The 20,047-nt window shown below is 39.0% G+C and overlaps 1 protein-coding gene across 1 annotated transcript in view; it reads right to left on the bottom strand.

The window, feature by feature from the left end:
- Positions 1-5,215: 5,215 nt before the first annotated feature.
- Positions 5,216-20,047, bottom strand: part of rbpjl (recombination signal binding protein for immunoglobulin kappa J region-like) — a 31,873-nt gene continuing 17,041 nt past the window's right edge. Inside the window, exons 6-12 of the mRNA XM_062416352.1 lie at positions 18,192-18,369; positions 17,192-17,329; positions 15,575-15,687; positions 10,931-11,071; positions 10,582-10,737; positions 9,637-9,740; positions 5,216-5,525 (exon numbers count right to left, since the gene is read on the bottom strand). Of these exons, the coding sequence (XP_062272336.1) occupies positions 5,216-5,525; positions 9,637-9,740; positions 10,582-10,737; positions 10,931-11,071; positions 15,575-15,687; positions 17,192-17,329; positions 18,192-18,369 (1,140 nt within the window). The remainder of the gene's footprint in view (positions 5,526-9,636; positions 9,741-10,581; positions 10,738-10,930; positions 11,072-15,574; positions 15,688-17,191; positions 17,330-18,191; positions 18,370-20,047) is intronic.

Genomic DNA, 20,047 nt, shown 5'->3' with positions numbered 1-20,047 from the left:
ACTCTACCTCTTGAGCCACAGCCGAGAAAGTAAGATTCATAAAACATTCTGTTCAATCATTTTATTAATTTATTTGCCTTCTTGTCTCATGTAGAGGATTTTAGAGAGACCTGAACTATCAAGTGCTGCTGCTACAGATGATAATAGTATCATATCGTACCATATTTCTTTGAAGGACAATTGTAATAGATCATGAACCCAACACAATTACTGTCAAATGTGAGGATTTTAATCTCTCCATCAGCATCACACTGAAGTCTGAAGACGAAGAGTAAAAAAAAATGTATTTAAATATCTTGTAGCAGTCAGAGCAGCTGTCTTTCATCTCATTATTTGGTAAAAAACAACAGTAAAAAGTGCAAACCTTTGACAGCTTGTGATGACAGACTGTCGTTTCATGATAAAGAAAGGCTTCATTCAACGTGAAGCAAAACAGCAGAAATGACCTTACACAGAAAGTTTAAAGTCATTGGACTCTTTTCTTTATGTAACAGAGTGCAGGAGGTTAAGGGTTTCAATGAAGAATGAAGGTGTGTTCCTATAGATGAGAGTTTAAGAATGGGCCCTTTCATATGGCTCCTCATTCATCAGGAGGAAAGGAGGGATGGAGGGATGGAGGGATGGAGGGAAACGTGGCGGGCGTCGGTGTTTTGGGCACGTGAATCTCTCAGTTTGAAGTTTCTCCCACATGATAGAGATTAGGGAGCCCGGAGATCGCATGGTCTTGTGTTTCTGCCCGTCTCCTTCCTTCTCGCTCACACATGTTTGTCTTGCTAATGATGAGGAAGAGGAGAAAGAGGAAGGGAGAAGGAGTGCAGGAAGAGAGACACATGCCGTTCTGTTCTCCTCAGAATATCAAGACACGTGAGGTATGAAGGGAAGGTGAAGGTCTCCCTGCGCTGCCTCACGCCCGCCTGCAGTCTGGGCGGACGGTTGGCTGGATGAAGCTACTGTATATGTTTCACAACATTTACTGCTTCAAGTCTGGGCCCAGAGCCAAAAGGACTCCTGAATTTTGTTTTGTTGCTATTTTGTTTTGCTTGTTTGAGTCCCAAATTACAAAGAACCCTTGCAGATACTCTTACAATTATTAAAAGTCAATGAGGTATATCACGGTTTTATCGTCCTCATATCACATGTTATATTACCAGGTGCTGAGATTATTGGCAGAATTTTATGTATCTTGGGTACATCACAATACTGTCAAATATATTCAAAAACCAATGCAAACTAGAAGAATTAAAGGATAGATAGATAGATAGATAGATAGATAGATAGATAGATAGTTCAAGTTTCTCAATTGTGAGTAACTTCTGCTTTTCTCTATTTTCTAATACCATTATATAAAAAAAGAACTACAGCCAACAAAAACTATTTCAATGCACTTACAAGTCACGTAAAGACATGTGACTGTATTGATTGAAATACACTTGAAAAAATGTAAAGGCGGCCTTTAATGTTTTGTCTTACAGAAATTGCTTCAATTCTGTATTAATCTCGTCTCAAACTGGGATTATGTTCCTTCAGGCATTGCTCAGAGATGTTCTCGTGGCTGTTTTCGACTCCATTTTGGACCTGCCACCTGACACAAATCAACCAATCAGCTTGCTTGCCTCACAGGTTCAGTGTTTTGATGTGATAGTTGGTGGTGAGTTGTTAAACATGGACGCAAAGCTCCATGGTGGTTCTTCATTCTCTGTAGTTAAAGTTTCACGCACAAGCACATACATTGCTTTTTTTTTGTTGCATTTTTCTATGTATATTGTTCTTTTAAATGTTTTGTTTTATTTCTCTATGTTTGCACCTATATTTTATCGGGTTGTATTTTGTGAAGCACATTGTAACTTTGGTTTTGAAAGATGCTGGAGCAGTAAAGTTCATTAATATTATTATTATTATTATTTTTATTACTACTACTACTACTACTACTACTATTACTTTGAAATACAGCAGTTCTTTAGGCTTCACCATTCCGCTTCATGTTGTCGCACACACACAAACACATACAGACATACACACAGAGTTGTGTTGCTGGGTTCATGTCAGGTCATCAGATTAATGTCTGCCTGCTGTTCTCCTGGACAGGTGGACTGAGCTCACAGTTTGCTCCGATTAAAAATGGCAGAGAAAACTTGATGCAGACACTGTCATGTCGGCAAGTAATCTGTAGCCTCTAATGATGCACCTTCATGAACCCAAACTGAGACGTAATCTACAGTACGTGTCCCAAGAAGCCAAGAAAAATATATCGGAGCTGATGACTTTTTTTCTCCCTTTGAATCGCAGCGACACTGAACAGCTGATCTAATCGAATGAAGACAGAACTTCCTCAGAAAATGTCTGCGCTGATTAGAGGCAGCGATGTTAAGAATGGGAAGTATGTAAGAGATGAAAAGAGAATAAAAATTTGGGTTTACTTTACAGCCGTGCGGCCATGTGGGAGGTCCCGTCATGCTTGTGTGATTATGTCCTGCTTCACTTGGTTGGAACAAAAGAGCTTTTTGGTTGTACCACAGACTTAATTACTTGTAACTTTAAATTACAAAGATCAAACGTACAGTAGAGACAAGGCGAGGTGGGTGATAACGGCTTGGTTTGTTGAGTTTCACTGCTGCCAGACACTTTAATTAATTGGATTAGCATAATAAGAATAACTCATAGGCTTAAACTTTAAGGGACAAAGGCACCAAATGTGAGGCAGACTCATATGTACTGGATGTGATCTAAAGGATTTATTTTATCACTGTGTTCTGCAGCCAACTTTTTATCAAATATGTAATGTGCACAGTAGGAGATGATTAAAAAACTAAACAAAAAACACAATAAAATGAAGCCTCTTAATCATGAAAAAGATTTTTCCATTTTTTATGAGTACAAAGCAAAGCTGCAGCAGTGATTAACTGTTAGATGCAAAGTCTGTACAGGAAGTTCTGATCAAAGCAGGTCTGACTGCTACCTCAGACAGATTCATGATGTCGGGCCATAATCATTAAATGACCTAGAGTATTAACTTTATGAACTTATGGTGAACTATTGAAATACATTTTGTGTTAATTTGAGATCTTTCAGTTAATCTGCTTAATGTCTAAACTGTAAATTCATTTTTTGCGTGTTACTGATTAAAACTATTGACTGCTTACACAACTTTTGTTTTTTATTATATTTTAAACCTCTAAGCTGTTAATGGGTAACATTAAATAATAATTTTCAAAATTTACTCCACCACTTTAGCAATTAACTCTCGCCCTCACATGAAAAACAACAGTAAAGGTCTAAAATTCAGGCCGGAAAAAAACACCTATAGTCACATTTCCGCCATCTAGTGGCTGAAGTTATTATTCCTCACAACCTCACACCTACAGTACATTACCCACAAGGCAACTGGACTCGAATCACTCGACTCCTAATAGAGGCCAATGTAGCCTGGAGCTGCTAGCTGGTACAGGTCTGGTAACCTCACTTCTTACTAACTCCACAACCACAGAATTTTTCATTTTAAAACTTGTTTAGTCTAGTCCCAACTAACGCTGACAAATTACAAGATATTGAATAATTTTCCTGCACTAAACTCAGCCGAACTCATTAAAAAATGTATTGAGACTTTGACATCACTCACTAGAACTCTGATGGTAAAGTAATTGAAAACATCCTCTGGGAGAAGCTAAACCCACGTGAATTATTACAGTTACAGATGAGTAACAATGTGCCATTCACACACACACACACACACACACACACACACACACACACACACACACACACACACACACACACACACACACACACACACACACACACACACACACACACACACAGATGGATCACACTCAGGTTACATTCGTCTTCCATCTTTTCACAGAATATTGAGTTTAAAGCGGCTTCTCAAAGGAGTCGATGGGAAGCAGAAAGTGTTTCACTGCTGCTTTCTCTCACAACAAGCTGCACTCGGCTCGCGTGTCCATTCTTCAGAAAAATATCCTCCTGCTTACTGCGTTCACTCCGTCTATCACGCTACAGCTCTCTGTAGTTCACTGTTTTTTTATTTGAGGTATGCACAGTTCATTCTCCACTCCTGTATGTTTTATTCCCTCTCACAGTGACACTGAACACGTACATTAAATCACTCTGGTAGCCAAATGTCAGATCAAGTGTAACTCAGTTATGCTGCATTTTAACATAATTTGTTATTAATGGCATGTTGTATAATAATGTATAACTTCATATATGTCTGTAGGAAAAGTCTCTTCTTGCTTGCCTGGTTTAATGAAAGTTAAATGTAGCTGGAGTGCAGCTGGTGGTGGTGCGGAGTCAGTGTTCAGCTCAACAACACTTCAGAGAAGCAGATATTTTGCACAACAGGAGTCTGTAATCCAACTCTGCTGCGTGAAAGTGACGAACCACAACTTCACCCTAAACTTGATAGATGAGAAGGCTGCTGTAGCTAAAAGAATTCACATTTGATGCAGGCATGACGTCCTGAAGTAATTTATCCTACATGAAGAATTAAAGAACAGTCACTGTTTTTGCTTTCCAGCTGTGTTGTTATTGTAGTTTTTTTTCGTGATTCATACAATTTCTAAAAAATGCTGCAGTGCGAATAGAGAATTGCACACTCAAGGAAACCTGTATCCAAAAATTCACAATCACATATGGAATCATAAGAATATGATACTTTGTTGTTCACATCAAAACCAAAAGTGTCACCTTTCCTCAAGCTCAATAATTTGGAGGAATTGTGAACTGGACTTAATATTGATTGATGTGTGGCTTTGTGGTGGACATTATTCATAATTTACTATGCACAATGTCTTTATAATTATCTTGCTGACAATTATATCAGGAATGACAGTGATGTCTTGCTTGAAACGTCCATGTGGCATTTAAATAAAGTTAATTTGGAGTGCTGTCCTAGTCTTTTTTTTTCATTGATCTTCACTTCATTGATCACTTTTGGGATCCAGCACCCAGTTTTTGTGTTGTGTTTGTGAGTTGATCACATTGTATCTTATTACTCATGTTATATCTGACAGAATGGACGTTTCTGGTCCAATAAACATAAACAACAATTAAGAGGACAAAGAGGGAAAGTTTTGATCAAGAGAAACGTCTGTAACTCGAGAGTTAAGTTAAGATTAGCCTACAGGTCACTGACAGGACCAGCAGATAATAAGACTTTGCTCCAAACATTCACCTGAAAGCTGCAGCACACAGTGAGCTAACTCTGCATGAAGAGGTGAAAATTGGCTCTGGTGAACTCCTGATGGATGGTCTCTAACAGGGAGTCTTCCTCCTGGTCTCCCTGCATCCCTCCTTCTCTCTTGCCTCCTCCTCCGGCTGCTCCTCCTCCTCGGACAGGCGGAGGCGGCTGGAGCTCGGGGGTGTAGGTGAAAGTGAAGGGCGTGCGATAAATCAGGCCGTCCAATCGGATCAGAGACAGAGGGACGGTGATGATGCGTCGCATGTGGCGCCAACCGTCACTGAAAACGGCGACGTCAGGAACGACGCAGAGCAGAGATTTGGGAGATCTGAGAAGAAAAACAAGGAGATGAAAGTCAGGAGGAGTCTGTAATAAAATGTGGTGCTGCGGAGACTGCCTGAAAATAAATCCTTCATCAGATGGATTAAGTGACGTTTGTTGAATCTTATCTGACTTTATTCTACTTCAACACACCTGCTGGATGCAACTGATAGTACCTCAAAAATAATAAGCCAGAAAAACCTGAGTGGCCTCAAGTAAGTAAAGCAGCTAAATGAATATTTGTATTAACAGTGGCTCACCTACAGCCCTACAGAGGATTATCACCTGACTAACAGATCCTTTCTGCTGTACGGAGCATTGTAGCATCTTTCAACTCATAGTTTTGGTTTTACTGCACACAACTTTACAGTTTTTGTTCACTCTCATCATTTTTGTCAGGATCGCATCCAGATGCAGCAGTTTTTACCAAGAAACCGTCTCAGCCCCAAACAACAGTTATTCACATGCTGGTGAAAATAGACATTAAACATTAACAATAAAGACACAAATATGTTTGTCAAGAATTAGTGAAGACCAAAACTATTGCAATACCACATCATTCATGGAGGTGTACTTAAAAGCAGTATTTTGTACTCATTAGTTTTGCGTGAATAAGTTTGTAACTGTAATTTTAGTTTTTCAGCTGCACAAGTTAAAAAAAACCCCAACTAAGATTACAGGTTAAAAATCCTGTTTTCAAGCACACCATGATGAATTATACGATACACCATAAAACAAAGCTAAAGGCTTTACAAATATTTGACATTTGGACACATCTGCTGGATGCGTAATAAGCAACTTTATAAGGCCATAAGATGTAATGTTGTGTTTACAGCTTTACGTGCTGCCCACAAATTACTCATTAAATATTAATTAATGCAGGTTTATAAATGATAAACCACACAAATCTGACAAAGATCTAAAAATGTTTTAGTAATAGGGTGACTCAACTTTATTATTTAAAACAAAAGACAATGTATAGAAAATATAAATAGGCTACTGTACACAAAAAATGTAAAAGAAAAAGAGATCTATCTATCTATCTATCTATCTATCTATCTATCTATCTATCTATCTATCTATCTATCTATCTATCTATCTATCTATCTATCTACCTACCTACCTACCTATCTATACATACATAAATATATATTTTTGCTGCTTCTGTGAGTCTTTGCAGGAGGAGCAACAAAAGCAACAATAGTGAAATGACAGAAAAACAAACTATGAAAGTAGATAATCGTAAGTGTGATTACGTGACAGACTAAACATAATTCTGAGGTGGAAATGAAATACCAGCGAGCAGCTGACATTTTGAATGCCCTTTTATAGAGTTTTTTGTGAAGGTATTTCATTTAAGCCCATACTGCACTTCTGGCTGCATGGCAGGGGCAGATCATGTTTCTAATTGGCTGCAGCTTCTCATACAAACAGCACATTGTGGATGACTGTGTTATACAAACATAGCTTTCCTCTACGCCGCCGAGCCGCTGGTGATGGGAGGAATATTTGCAGAAGCTCGTGGCGAGCCGCTCTCAGCCAGAGATCCTAACTTACGATGCCTCAGCACTTTAGGTGTGGGATCTGAGGTGGTTTCTGACGTCAGAGAGGTTGTTTTGATTCGGGATGCGTCACATGAGATTCTGTGGGGGGACGACTGAATGTCAAGTTTCTGCAGTGGCCTTCTGTAACTTACAGATTCCCCCATGAGAGTTAGAGAGAGGATTGTTCCCTGTGAGCCGGGCTGAGCGACTCCCTAGTCCCTACTAATGTGTGAATACAACATAAGCTCCTTTATATGTCTCAGGTTCGGTCTTGGCTCAGTCCCTAAAAGCAGATGAATACAAGTAAAGAGGAAAGTTGAATAAACAGGGTGTCATTAATATCAAGAGTATTTTTTAATACAGACTTGTATGGAAAACCCATCAACAGGTAATGTCCAGAATTTTGACTAATGAGGAGAATTTTTTTCAAACAAATCCAGAATAAAATGAAAAAAACATGAAAAAGGACTAAAGACGTGTAGATTTATGGGAAGAAATATGCTTATTTGTTTTCCTTTCTGACAGCAAACAAAAAAAAGAAAGCAAGTGTTACTTCTGACCCGTAAGATGCTGCTAACTACAAACTGCTGCTCATTGACATTGTAATTAAACTACTAGAGCTTGTTCACTTTGTCTCTTCTCATCCCTACGCTGTAACAGCAGCACTCAGCCTGTCAGCTGCTGTCAATCAAACACAGACACCGACACGAACATCCAGTCAGTTTAGATGAAAAAGAGCATTAATCACATTTCCCCAAAGACCCTTTTCTTCCTTTTAATAAACTAAGTATGTCGACTTTCTTTTTGACTGCAAAAAGAGTAAATGTGATTTCAGTTGGACTTTTTTTTTTTTTGTGTAAGCCTCTGTATTCAATAGTGCCCTGAATCAAGTTTCCCTCAGTGGACAACATCAATAAATCATATCTTGCATTTTACTTATTGCATATAAAAGAAGTATATGGCATTTTGGGAAATACTCTTATTATATTGGCAACTATTTTAGGAACTTCCTGGAGTCTTTGCTTTTTGACGTGCAACAAACCATAATGCAGCACATCAGCAGCCCTGCCACAAAACCATGATTTGTCATTTTTACACTTTGTGTATTGTACAAATAAACACATGAAATACGAGGCGTTTATTAGGAGATTTAGAAGTGCGGACAGGCAGAATTTGTTCCACTGGACAGAGCCAGGATAGCGGTTTACTCCTGTTTCCAGTCTTCATGCTGTGCTGAGTTAGCTTGCTGCTGTCAGTAGTTTCATCTTAATGTACAGAAATGAAAGTCTGCAAGAAAGTGGATTTCCCAAAATATCAAACTTTTCTGCTTTAATGGTTTGTGGTGGTGATTTAAATATCAAACTTGCTCTAATAAGATCAGAGACATCTCAACTGAAAGTCAGATGTCTTTTTTCAGCACGGCACCTCTCACCATATATAACTGTGAGTCTGTTGTATTTTATAGAAATTCCTCAACAAACAGCAAAATAACTGTTTTCAAAATCTGGGTCAGATGAAACATAATTTGGGTTAAACCTCTTTGGTTACACAATATTTTCAGCATGAGTGCCACTTACATATTTTTTAAAAGGAAATTCCATAAAAAATCTTCATCTTAGGGCGAACTTTTATGAGCAGCCGGCTTTACAGACCTGAGCAGTCTCACTTAAACATGACTAACACTTCAATTTGCCCGTTGTGCTGCTCAGCTCCACACCTGGTGCCTCTACTGTAAAGCTGCATGAGAACAAATGATATGAAACAGTCACAAATAAAAAACAGGGCCTCCCAAAGTGATTGTTAAACAAACATCCACCTAAAAACAGACGTTTCTCATCTGATGAACCTATAAAACTCGACTGTGTCTAACTTGAACGTTTGATTTTTGAATGTACAGAAATTATAATCAAGTTCAAACTCTTTAAAACTGATCGACACACTTTGATCTACACATGTTTGTAGTTAGTGTATTTTTTAGGCTCAAACTGCTTTCCGTCAGGTACGGAGCAAGATGTGCACCGCTTATTTAACAGTCTTACAGTAAGTATTTATCCCTCGTGGCCTCAGCTCTCAGCTACTTAAAGCAACCAGGCAACAGACCTGAAGGCCAATAAAAGTAAAATAACAACTGTTGGTACGAGTGTCAACAGGAACTATTGTACTGGAAGCTTGTTTGTAGACCTGTGTTTATGTTTCTTCCCACCTTTCCGGTTTCTGGGTCAATTTTTTGTAAAAGTTGTGTTTTTTAACAAATAATTGTTAAGAATAAAAAGACGAGGACAGAGTATCTGTTCCAAATCATTCAAATCAGAGTCTGATGTTTGTTTTTATCTGTTGCTGGCTGTACCTCATCTTAAATCTGCTTTGTGCTTTGATGCTTTAATAAAGTAATATAACTAATATATCCTCTCTCATCTTTTCTAGAGTATTCTCTCCTCACCCCTTCAACTCTTTCCTTACCTCCTCTCTGCTCCTCATCCTTTCTTCTTTCTCTTTCACTCCCTACATTGTACCTGTCCACAACTTTCCTGCCTGTCCTCTCACACACCGTCTTTCTGTCTCCTCTCAACTCACTTGAACATGGTCTCAGTCTCGCTGTTGCCGAACCAGACTTTGAGATGAGGGCTGAAGTTTTCTCCTTGGATCTCCAGCATGGCAACGTGTCCTCCACCATTCACCTGCAGAAACACACATGCACAAGTTTCCTTTTAAACCAACATTACTACTGTGTCTTTATCAAACTCAAAAGGCTGTTTGCACTGTTGAAGTCTGCAAATCAATCAGTCAGTGGGCTCCAGTATTTTCTGTCCCTGACCTGAAAGGCCCCTGATTTAGCTGAATATTGCTGGGAGATGCACGGTGAACCCATTTCTACAAGTTTTCTTTTATCTTTATTGTTGCCTGTTTGCAGATCACAGACAGATTATGGGCCTAAATTCTGAATTTATTTGGCCTCTCATTTTGAAATATGTTCACATAAGTGGTTTGGCTTTGAAAATGGTGATATGCAGATGTAGTTCAGTGGCTTAAAAAACCAAACCATCACTTCAGATCTCACAGCAGTTCATTTACCAGTTACTTTTAGTTGCATCTTTAATTATGATCTTTGTATTTTGTGTATTGGACATGTGTGTGTGGACCAGGTATTCCTCATGTTGTGGGGACTCTCCTCCCTTATGGGCTGAAAAGTAAATCCTATTAATGTAAACCATTAATTTTAGGATGAGGACCTGGTGTAAAGTTAAGGTAAGTAGGGTTATGTTAATGTTTGGGTTAATAGTGTTTAGTAGTGGTTACAGTTAAGATTATTTTTGTGTGTTTTTCCATTGTGTAAAGCACTTTGGATCAACTATGTTGTGTTTAAAGTGCTATGTAAATAAAGTTGAACTTGAAGTTGAAGATTAGAAAGTCAGTGTAATGTCCTCTGAAGTGATGGAAACACAGCTGTGTATTTGCATGTATGTGTGTGTGTGTGTGTGTGTGTGTGTGTGTGTGTACCTGTCCTCCAGTCTAACTCACCTCTAATCCAGTGATAACAGGAAAGGGACTAACTGGTGACTGGATGCTGGCCAGACTCTGACTAAATGTGAATTCCACTACTTCCACTCCGATGATGGTCCAACAGGATCCATCATTCAGCACCACTCTGCTGGGGTCTCTGGGATTGGACGTGGCCTGTAGGGAGGGAAAGGATGGAGGAGAAGTTGGAGGGAAGAACAGAGGGAAGAGTGACGGCTGATTAGAGTTAACAGGCAGGATTGGATGGAGGCATTAATAACGGGAGGAGATGACAGATCGAGAAGGAGAGAAGAAGAATAGAAAGTAAAGGACAAACAGCAGGATGAGGGAGTGAGTGAAAGAGACTCACATGGTACTGTGTGATGGTGTCATTGGATAAACACAGGAAGGCGTGAGGATTGTCTCTGAACTGGAAGGCGCATTTGTGGAGCTGAGAAACTGGCTCGTCCACATCTAAGATGGCGTGCTGCTTGTTGACCTTACGGATCACCTGGTGACACCAAAAAGAAAGGAAACAGCAATATCAATAAACTTCATCAGAAATGTTTTCATAACTCTCCATAACATAATCTCCTCTATAAATGAAACTATATTTTCCAAAATAATATTTTCTGTCATGATAACAGGAGAACTTGACTTATTCTTAGTATATTAAAGGAGTGGCTTCACATAGCACTGACACATATTTCAGTGTTTTCTTAATATAAATTCACCTTAAAGCTGCTCTGACCAATAATTTATAATAACTATGTATGTGTAATGTGAGAGGTGAGGCTCGTAGTGATGAACCTGCAGAGGATTATCAGTGAGTCTGCAGCTCTCTTTGCCTTTATGGAGCTTTACAGTGAGTTTCAGCCCACTGTTTATTTAACGGTATTTTTTAATTATATTATTCTTTTTTTTGAGGCATTTTTCACCTTTATTGGACACCAGGAAGCCTGAAGCACCTGTATAATTTTATTTGTGCCTTCCTAAAGAAAAAAAAATGTCTCTGGACATGAGGACTGTTGTGTTTCAGAAAATGAGTTTATATGCAAACATTTTTTTAAAGGCTGACAGCTTGATCTCCAGAGAAACTTATATTATTTATATTATGAATTATACATAATTGGATATTATTATTATTAAGAGTTAAATGAGAGCTGAGATGAGTTTGACTGACAGATTCAGTCACAATCCTTAATGCTTACTCTAATCCTTCTTTAGGGAAATAAAAATAAATAATAAACTCTTAGAAAACAAATTAATAATGACTTCATTGAGTGTTAATCTCTGTGTTAACAAGGCTAAACATATTATATCAAGAGGTTTGTTTCAGATCATGTGAAAAGATACAGTATTAGTTAAGTTAATTTACCTTACAAATGTAAAGTGGGAAGAGAGGAAGCTTTAAACTGAACATAACACTCTGTGCCCCCTTATTCACTCATTCACTACTCCTTATTCACTCATTCACTACTCCTTATTCACTCATTCACTACTCCTATACAGACACTAAACAGTTTCCCCAACAGTGAGCAAATCAAGATTTCGGATGCTACCTAATTGTTGCCATTATAGGTCATCACTGTCAGTCGCATGACGGTAGTTTTCACATCTTTACAAGTCGGAGCATTGCATTGTGGAATATTGAAGCACTATATAGAGTATATTTACACACTCAGCATTCAGAACCTAACATAAAATGGCAGAGGGAAAACGTTGTGCACTACATGTTAAATAGGAAGTGATTTCAGCTGACAAAGCTACCTGACACACATGTACATCGACCAGGTGGTCTGTGCATTGCTGGACGAGCACAATGAATTACTTCTGGTGTCTCCAGTCCTTGAGCCCCAAACCAAGCTGTTACCACACCTGAACACACCCTTAAATGCACCACACACAGAATATTCAAACACCTCATTTCCTTATATTTAAGTCTTTTCCTAGCTGCTGATGAAGGGTGTTTTTTTGGGTCTGTACATCCACCTTTACCTCTTCAATCCCTAAACGCCGACCACAATCAAACAACAGGAGCAGGCTGCTCATCACGCAAACGAGTCAGCAGGAAAGATTTCTCTGTCTTCAAACAAACCACGCAGCAAAAGGCCTCAACTACAAAAACATATAGAGGTGTAGTGTGAATATATACCGTAACCATCCACCACCAGGCCAGCAGCTGAGGTTGTTATGACAGCAGTTTAGGAGGTACGAGGAAAGAGTCTGCTCAGCGAATTGAGAGCAATTCTGCTAAGAGGTTTGGAAGACGGGCGAAACAATAACAGCGTTTTTGGGATTAGTCGGTTATGTAATACCTGCACAGACACACATCTGTAGGATGGGATCAGAGAAGTGATTATACCTTCAGTTTGTGGTTGAAAAACGGAATAATCAGTCAAGACAGCTGCACTCCAGTGTGAGCACCTTTTCTTCTACTTTTCTCGGGTTAGAGTCACACAGGATGTTTTTGGGGGATTTTTTGTGTATTTCTCAGACAAAAAATATTAAGAGATTTTACACAATTTCTCTTTAAAAAAGGACTCAAATGCTGATTAATTCTATATTTCACTTTATAACAGCGGTGGAGGTGGCCCGTTTGTTCTGTTTACTTACAGTCACTGTGTTTTAAACACATTCTCAGTAAATTAGCAGGCTTTTCAAAATTGTCATTGTTATTGTTTTAATTTCCTGAACTGAGCAACGACAGAAACTCAGCTGATATGAAGACAGTCCCCCAGCTCAGGGTCATTTTATCTCAGTCTTCATCAAATCCTTCTTTTTATCTGATTTTGTTTTATGAAGAACGGTTCAGCCGGTAAAAGCAATATAGAAGCGGAGTTGATTACAGATGCAATCAATTCATATTTTCCACAGCTCTTTCATGAGAGGCTTCAGGGATATATATCTATGAAACACTGCTCAGAGAGCGTTTCATGAAGTTGATTTTAACTCATTATGAAAGGCACAACCAAGGCAGAACAAATACAAAGTTTGACTGTTTAAAGCTTGTAGCTGCAGAGAAAGTATTCACATGAAATGTTTACAGTGTGCAATCATTCACGTCATCAAGATGGTTATATGATTACAGAGTTGGGCATGTAAGGATTAAATCACTGTGCATTGACAATATAACAACATATTCATTAAGTTTTGGGTTATTATTCCTTCCAAGTCTCAATGCTGATGGAGGCTGTGTGGTCCAGGTCCGCTTTGATTGGCAGCACCTGGAACTTCCTCAATTCCCTCCCAATCATATTGTCATAAATGTTTACAATGTATAATTTTGTTATTCTGTATTTCCATGCTGTAATTTTTGGTCTATCCTGTGAACACACTATGTATATCCCATCTATTTGTCCTTGGAGACACTTTTCCTGAGTGAATTCCTGAATTTTTTCTGGGACTTTCTCCTAGAGGCAAAATTGTGATTTGATGAAATATTGGGCTATATAAATGAAACTGACTTGACTTGAGAGGAACACATTGTTAAATAGACACACACTCCCTTAACAGTGTGTACATAGGCAGTACTGTTAACGCCTCCAGTGGTTGGTGTATACAGTATGCACATATGTATGCATACAATTCTAATGAACTACATATGGACTTTGTGTGCTTGTGTGTGGTCCTTATTTATGCTGACTGTTTCAGATTTTGGTGTTACATATACTAACAGACACTACTTGGACCACATTCACACGCACCCTTGGGTTTCTGCATAAAAGGCACATAAAAGTGATTTTGTATGAGTTTTTGCTTCTCTGCGTGAGTTTAAACTGAAAATGTTGCTGACCAAAAAGATGTCTTCCCACTATTTTTCCTTCTTTCCTTTGGTGATATACCATCATTGCTGTGGTGGTTTTGACCTGCACTCCTCAGAGATCAAACAGAGTGACTGGTGCTGTGATGTAAAATTTTTGAGTTTGAGTGGCAATCATCTTTTTCTGTTTGACCATGGTGGCCGTCACTGCACATGTACTCTTATCACTTTCATTTCAAGCTTCAGAGTTCAAAGGAAATTCAAGCTTAAAGGTAGGCCTTGGAGATTTCAGTAGAAACAGTCATTGTTTTGTTTAATATTGCCCTGCAGAACACATATGCATCTTCTTGGGGTTTTCATTTTTTCCTCTTTTAGTGGCGACACTGTTATCTCCAGATGTTGTCATACTAATGTGCTTCCTGTCTGCTCTGTGCTTTGGGGGGTGACCCACTCATGATAATATTGTTTCACTATCCTCACTAGCTACAGGTTACTATTAACAGAGACACTTTTAAATACTTCATCCACTTCCACTGATAAGACAGGGTAGATTTCTATTAAACCCTGTTCATTTGTGTGTTTTGGTTGTGCCATACTTTGCAGTACGGCAATGAGACTAATATTTATCCAGTCTTAATCACTGTAGCAGGAACGGTTATATTTACAGCCACATCTGGATTCAAAACAGTCTCTGAAGCTACAGCACAAGTTTGTCACAAAGCCTGAAAAACACATTGTATAAGCCAAGTCCAACAGGAAGCAATGGAAGATTTACTGAGCTCAGCGGCTTCACGTGAGGCAATGGGGAAAGAACATTCTGTGAAAATGTTAAGGACAGCAAACTTTTACCTTTTATGGATTAATAAGACCCACATGACAGTTTAGCATTGATCGACCTAACGCGGTAGTTTATCCTATTTAGATAATCTGTTACGATTTATATACGGTCTAATCCCGTGGTGAGTTGACAGTTAATTGAATATCTGTTTAGTAGATCTGCTGCATGCTGGACTGAAATGTCTTTTTTTTATTTCAGTATAAACTATTTGACTATAATCAAGACATCATTCATTTTCATCATAAAATATTATTGGACAGATTTAGGTGTTTTGCTTCATGTTCCAGCTCTACAGCAGTATGAAACAGTCATTGGGAAAGATCACCTTCCTGTATAACACTAAATCACTCTAAATGTATTTGTTGTCCTTTATTGTGTGTGTGTGTGTGTGTGTGTGTGTGTGTGTGTGTTACCATGGGTGGTAGAGCTACTCCAAACTCGGTACACACTAGCTGGACCACACAGCCGTAACAGATGAACCCTTCGATCACCACAAAGTCGCCTTGATCAGCACGCTGGTCTTCCACTACACACACACACACACACACACACACACACACACACACACACACACACACACAAAACTACACGTGAATAAAAATGACTGTTAAGCTCCATTCAGACAGGAACTCAAAGGGGAGTGGGATGATTACCTGCTCTGGTCAGTGATTTTAATCCAGTCCAGAGTGTGAACAAGGGTTATACAGTATATCACCCCCTCTTCAGTAATAACCATAAAAAACAATCTAGTGTTTTAAATCCCGTCTGGAACAAAGAGTAAAATTACTGAGGAGCATAGTGAATATTTCATACTCCACCTCCCACTGTAACGCTAATCCTGTCCGAATGGAGCTTTAGTAAAAACTTTTTTCCTACTTTGGCTTACTTTCTTCCAGTTGAATAAAGACAAATAGAAAGTGTGTGTGTGTGTGTGTGTGTGTGTGTGTGTGTGTGTGTGTGTGTGTGTGTGTGTGTGTGTGTGTATGTGTGTGTGTGTGTGTGTGTGTGTAGTGGTAGTTGTGGTGGTCGGGAGGCAGTAGAGAGGAGAGAGTGCAGATGGATGAATGACCGAGGTTTAGGTTTTGCAGGTGGGAGGTCCGTGCACACCGGGCAGTGTGTTAAATAAATAACCTCACAGATCTTTAGACACGTTTTCCAGACGTGTTTGAAGGGAAACGCCGGTGATGAACTCTCGCACAGTGACTGTATTTATGCAGGGTGGTCAAAGAGGGTGAGAGAAGATGTCTTATGACTGGAAGGCAGATGGTTTGATGCCAGTGACGGCCGCTGATCATCCCTGTATAAGTGTCTATGACAAAGACATTGAAGTCCTGTACCAGGAGGATGTTAAACCTGATGTCTTGACAATGCTGGTTTTTCAAATGTAAAGATGTCAGATGGAGGCAGAAATGATCAACTATCATATTTATAGTTGTAGCATGGACTGCCTCCAAGTGATCAAAGCAGAGGAAACACCCAAACCTGTCTGAATTAGTCTTGGCTTCATCCATCCATTCATTTTTTCAACTTGTTTCATGGTTGCAAGGAGTTGGAGTCTATCCCAGTATGCATTGCAGGAGAGGTGGAGCACGATCTGGACAGTTTGCCAGTTTATCACAAGGTTTATAATGTGTGACTGTAATAATATCTGCTGGTGAATTTGCCTGTGAACGTATTAACCTTTTGGTTAATAAAAACATCATAACAGGACATTTAATGCTGTATATTAATCTATGATTGCTTTTCATAATCATAACTATTTATAGAAGTTCAACTATTTCAAATAAAGTCAGATAATAAATAATAAAGATTTGTACAGGTTAACTGGATTGTATAAACACTTGTGATGTTCTGTTTATGTTGAAAGAAAAGTAAAATCATGTCCACAATATGACCTTTACAGTATATGAAGCACATATGATGAAGAAGCTGTGAAGATACAGTTAACATATAAACACTGACACGCACACACACACACCCCCACACACACATGCACGCACACACAGAAATATACACACACACACACTTACCCAAGGTGATGGTGAAGGCTGTCCACTGTCTGGCGCTGGCTATGAAGGCTCCTCTGTCCACTGAGAGGTAACGAGTGCTGACTGTCTGTGAGCGTAATCGGTTGAACAAAGCTACTCTGGAGCATGATGAGATACACACTGAAACACACAAAGATGGAAACAGAGAATTTGTCGGTGTCTGTATTTTATTGACAGGCTACCTAATGAAACGGAGACAAAGCAAACAAACTGCTGCAGCTATAAGCCATTAACATACAGCGTGTCGCTAACAGGGATTTTGTAGAATGACCAAATCAGCATCTAACTGGTCTGAATGCTTTCAGTAAACAGAACTCCTCATGAAAATAGAAATTAACCACTGCATACTGACCTGACTTCACTGTGAGTTAATTAGGAGCAAAAAAAAAATCTTTTGCCTGTAACTTCTTTAGGTTCACTCAGCAAAATTGCACCAGCATCCACAGGTGTGATAAATACACATAAATATCACAATTAATTATTATTTACTATGTGATGTTTTTTGAAGGGTGTAGTTTGTATAATAGGTATTGTAGATCTGCTCACTCTAACTGGGATGATTAATTACAATTTCTTCCTCAGAGGAGAAAACAGAACAAGTGATTTAAAGAGCAGAGATAAAAAAGAATCTGGGTTCGACCATGTAAATCATGTTGCCCCTGAGTAACCTGAGAGATCTGCTATCAGCTGATCTGCTATCTCAGCTGTCAGCTTAGAGTGATGTCTCCTTTTAGTTCGTATGTGTTTGTGTGTGATGAATGAATTAGACTGACCCCGACTCGACAGTACATAGAGTCATGACTAATAACTACCAGCAGTCTATCACTCAGCCAATAAAAATAAATTATTGATATCAAATGAGACTTTTTGTCTTTTTAAACTTCATGCTACAATAACAAATAGTTCCAAAATACAAAATATATTTTGTTAATATATCTGGATTTAGAAGAGGATAAACATGGAAGGGTACATAAATACTCACGGTCGGCATTTTTCATGGACTGTCTCTTCTGGGACGGTTTAGAGATGACTTTGATCATCCGACTCTGGAACGAACCCACTTCCTGTCTGTTGCCCAAGGAGAGCTGCAGCAACAAGCGGAAATGCTTCCTCTTGTCCTGGTCAGAGATGTACAGGGATTTGGCACAAGCAAACATCTGCTGCAGAGAGACAGAGAGAGAGACGGTGTGAGGGAAAGAGAGCAGGATGTGTGTGGAAAGTTTCATCTGAGCTGAAACCTAAATGAAACCACTGAGTTGAAATAAAGCTTGTTCATAATATTTAATCCATATTCAAATACGCTAAAGAGTCAGAAGATGGAGACTTTTCACTGCTGTCCTGTTTGAACCTAAAGAAAGAGATTTGTCAAGTCATTTGTGATTCTAATAAACAACAACTAATTAAATGAAAGTTAAAAAAGTGTTGAATCATGAGCATATTGTTAGTTTTTTTCTACCTTTGTCAGCATTTGAAACATGTCTATGCTGGCAGGTACACACTCTGTACTACAATGCAGATGTTCCTTACATTGTCCATCTGCGAGTAAATAAGCAAGAGGTCAGTGAACACACAGTGTGTTTACAGCAGTGTAGTTTTTCTGTCAGACGTGACTGTTTGTTGAGCCAACAGTCGTCTGTTTTAAAGCAGGTGATTGTCTCGTCTAAACACACAAAGCTGTCTGACGCTCAGACAAAACAGCCTTCAGGTCTGAGTTTAGCAGCAGTTCAGGATCTCATCACTCACTCATCTACAGCTGGTGCTTCGACTTTCAGGCCACCAGCCAACATTAAAAAAGCTCCTACTCAAAGTCACATCATCAATATAGTTCTGGTTGCAAACATGAATCCAGAAAATATGACTTCAGCATCTGGATGAAAGACCATCCTCTGAGTACAAAGAAAAACTGCTATTATAATGCTGAGTTGTCAGTGTTTTTGAAGATGAATTATGTGTTTGGAGTCACTCACATGCTGCATCCCTAAAATACAGCGTCATGCTGGTGATCACACTGCAGAAATAGACAGGAAAGATGACCTTGTAGACTACAGACAGGAGGATTTTTGCTCTGATTAGTGTCCCCGCCCTATTAGACTCTTTAGAATATTTTGATTGGGAAGATTGCCTAAAACTTTGCTGGGTGATATGAAGTGACATTGAAGAGCATGAGTGGGCGTTTAGATCGAACACTCAGATTTTGTGATTGCTTCTGATGGTTTTGTTTTGCTGCTGTTCTCAGGTCTCTCTTGTAAGATAGATCGTATTCTGAAGTGGGATTACCTGATTCAATAAAGGTTATATAAAACAGGTCTTTATTGGTGAAGCCGTGCTGTTTCAGGTTCTGGCGAGACAGTATCAGCTCATGGCTCACCCTCATAGGATCATAAGACACCTTTACCAACAACAGCTTCCAGATGTGCTGGTCACAAATGAATATAAAGGACTCAATATAAATCCACAGCAACGAGAAAAAAAAGAAAAACACAATAATAATAACAGCAACGACTGAACTTCAAAGCCTCTATTTCAACCAACCATTTCAGTCGCTGTGAGCCAGTGGTTTGTGATATTATGAGGAAGGGCTCTACTGCCCTGGTAAGTCACCACAGCAGTTATTTTTTAATCTTTTGTTCGATTGTGAGGTAGACAGCAGAAATACACAATCTGTGTTAAACTTACCGGATGTCTTGGATTCTGACAAAAGTTGATCCAGAATTAATTTCCACCTTGCATTTTTTACCTGAGCATTCTTCGTTGGCGTCGTCGCTAAACCAACAAGCTCATTCAAATAAGAGACCTGAGTTTTATCATTGAAGGTTAATGTCAATCTCAGTGTGGCCT

Source organism: Scomber scombrus, chromosome 3 (genome assembly GCF_963691925.1).
Source record: "Scomber scombrus chromosome 3, fScoSco1.1, whole genome shotgun sequence".
Lineage (NCBI taxonomy): Eukaryota > Metazoa > Chordata > Actinopteri > Scombriformes > Scombridae > Scomber > Scomber scombrus.
The sequence above is the reverse complement of the archived record's forward strand: the minus strand, read 5'-3'. Positions and strand labels throughout refer to the sequence as shown.